The sequence below is a fragment of the Myotis brandtii genome, unplaced genomic scaffold, assembly GCF_000412655.1.
Source record: "Myotis brandtii unplaced genomic scaffold, ASM41265v1 scaffold246, whole genome shotgun sequence".
NCBI lineage: Eukaryota > Metazoa > Chordata > Mammalia > Chiroptera > Vespertilionidae > Myotis > Myotis brandtii.
The window spans coordinates 710,066-712,245 of NW_005359310.1; the positions used below are offsets into that span (position 1 = coordinate 710,066).

General features: G+C 61.1%; 1 protein-coding gene across 1 annotated transcript in view; it reads left to right on the forward strand.

Annotated features, from left to right (window-relative positions):
- The window catches only part of DHX30 (DEAH (Asp-Glu-Ala-His) box helicase 30), a 21,571-nt gene extending 21,095 nt beyond the window's left edge, over nucleotides 1–476 (forward strand). The window contains 1 exon segment of the mRNA XM_014540505.1: nucleotides 276–476. Coding sequence (XP_014395991.1) covers nucleotides 276–476 — 201 coding nt within the window.
- The last annotated feature ends 1,704 nt before the right edge of the window (nucleotides 477–2,180 follow it).

Below are 2,180 nucleotides of genomic sequence, written 5' to 3' on the forward strand. Positions count from 1 at the left end.
ACGTGCGCAAGGCGGCCGACGACTGAGCCCCGCTCTGAGGGCTGTGTACAGAGTGCAGATGTTTATTTAAAATAAAGTTCTATTTATCCCTTGTGAGCATCGCTGTCCGCGGGGGCCCTCCCGTGGCCTCAGCCCCTGGGCGTGGGCACAGGCTGTGGCCCCAGGTCTTAGGAAGAAGGGGGCTAGAATCCACCCCAGAGCGTGGCTGCCCATGTTAACCAGTTGGACCTCTGGGCCAGCTCAGCCTTTCGTCACAGCTGTCCCTGTCCTTGCAGGTGGGGCCAGCAGTCCTGGTCTCCCTCCCTGAGGCAGTGGTCCAGCCTGGCTGCCACCTCCAGGCCAGGCAGACGGGAAGCTCCGCGGGCAGCCGTGGCTCTGGGACCTGCACCCTCGGGGCCTCCGGTTGCGCGGCAGCCTGGCCACAGCTGGGCCTGCCCTGGGGCGTGGCCACAGCTCACGGAGGAGCTCAGCCGTGAGACCACACAGTGCATGCCAGCCCTCGACGCAAGAGGACAAGCGGGTGTCGTGATGCTGGAGGGGAGACACCAGGACACAGAAGACAGGGCTCAGATAAGACGTCATGAGCTTTATTTACTTTTGAAATGGTTACAGCAGTCACAGACACGTCACAGCTGAGCCACGGCCATCAGCAGTCCAGGAACGCCCCGCCCCGGTGGCTGCAGCCAGTGCCCAGCGCAGCCCCCTCCGCCTCTGGCTCCTGGGACCCTTCAAGAGCTGTGGCCCGGTCACCAGCGGGCTCACCTCCCCGACCCACAACTAACGGAGTGGGAGGAGCCAGTCTTGTCAACCTGGCATCGTCCCGGCGGATCAACGGGCACAGGGACCCTCGGGCCCTATCACCCTCCCGTGTCTCCTCCTGCCACCCCCCACCTCCCACCCCCTCCTCTGGCTGACAATACATGTGCCCTGACTGCCCTGCACAGCCAGCATCCGGACACAGTCTGGCTCTTGCATTTTCTCTCCAAGACCTGCAGCTTGTAGGCGCTTGGAAGCTGGGGACGTGGGGACAAATGCCCCCACGGAAGATGCTGCTGCAGAAATGGGGCGATACCCTGCCCCCCTTTACATCAGAGCCCCCACCGTCCCAGCTCTGGGACAGGGCCGAGGGCAGGAGGCCATGTCACTACAAACAAGCAGGTTTAATCCTTTATTAGAAACCATGCAAACTTTAATACAAAAAATACAAGTGCAGTCAGAATCTTCGTGTCAGTGATTCCCAGGATTCTCTTCGCGGCCCGGCTGGGACCCCTCGCAGGCTGGCCTCGCCTCGCTCCCTCCTCGTCAGGCTACAGGGACGTGGGGTGGCCTCAGTCTCATGCCTTTATCTTTACATTTCTGGACCTAATTCCCCAAATACCCACACGGTTTTGGGCACCTCGGGCTCCCTGGGGGCTGGGGCTCGAGTGTCCTAGGCCTGCAGGGCCCTTCCCAGCACTGACCTGTCTCCCACCAGATCCCAGGAATGAGACCGACGTGCCCACACCAGCCTCTTGGTTAGAGAAGCAAAGCAGCATCCATGCCGAACGCCAGAGCCACCCGTCCACACTCACAGCCCCCCGGGCTCTCCCTGCTCACCCCACGCCCCTGCCCACACCGCCTCGGCCCCAGCTGCCAGGCCCCCGCCTGACCTCCTGGCTGGGGGGTCTCAGGATCTCCCCTCCGTTTCCTTTAAAAACACCTGCTGAAGACTTTCCTTTAGACGTGACTTCAACCTGCACAACTACTCCACCAGTTTTTAGGTTATTTTTTAAAAAAGGGATAAAACAAGGAAAAAAAGTATGACAGCAGCTAGAGAGGCCTGGGAGGCAGCGGGGACAGGCAGCCTGGCCCTCACTGAGGAGGGGTGGCAAGAGGGGTCGGCACCCCCTGCGGTGGCATCAGTGGGGGCAAAGGGAGAGGCAGTGGCTTAGCGAGCTCCAGGGGACACTCGGGGCTGGGCGTCCATCATGTGGACACCCCCTCTTCCCTCCAGGTGGACCCAGCAAGGAGGGAGGGTGTGTCCGTTTTTCTTGGGTTTGGTCCAAAAAACCCAAACAAAGAGGAGGTTGGAATCTGGTTCCTTCCTCAGATCCCATGTGAGCCTCCCCTACCCGCTTCTCCCAGCTTCCCCTTGGAGCAGTGATGCGAGGATGAGCAAGGAGCTGGCCTGAGGCAGGGGC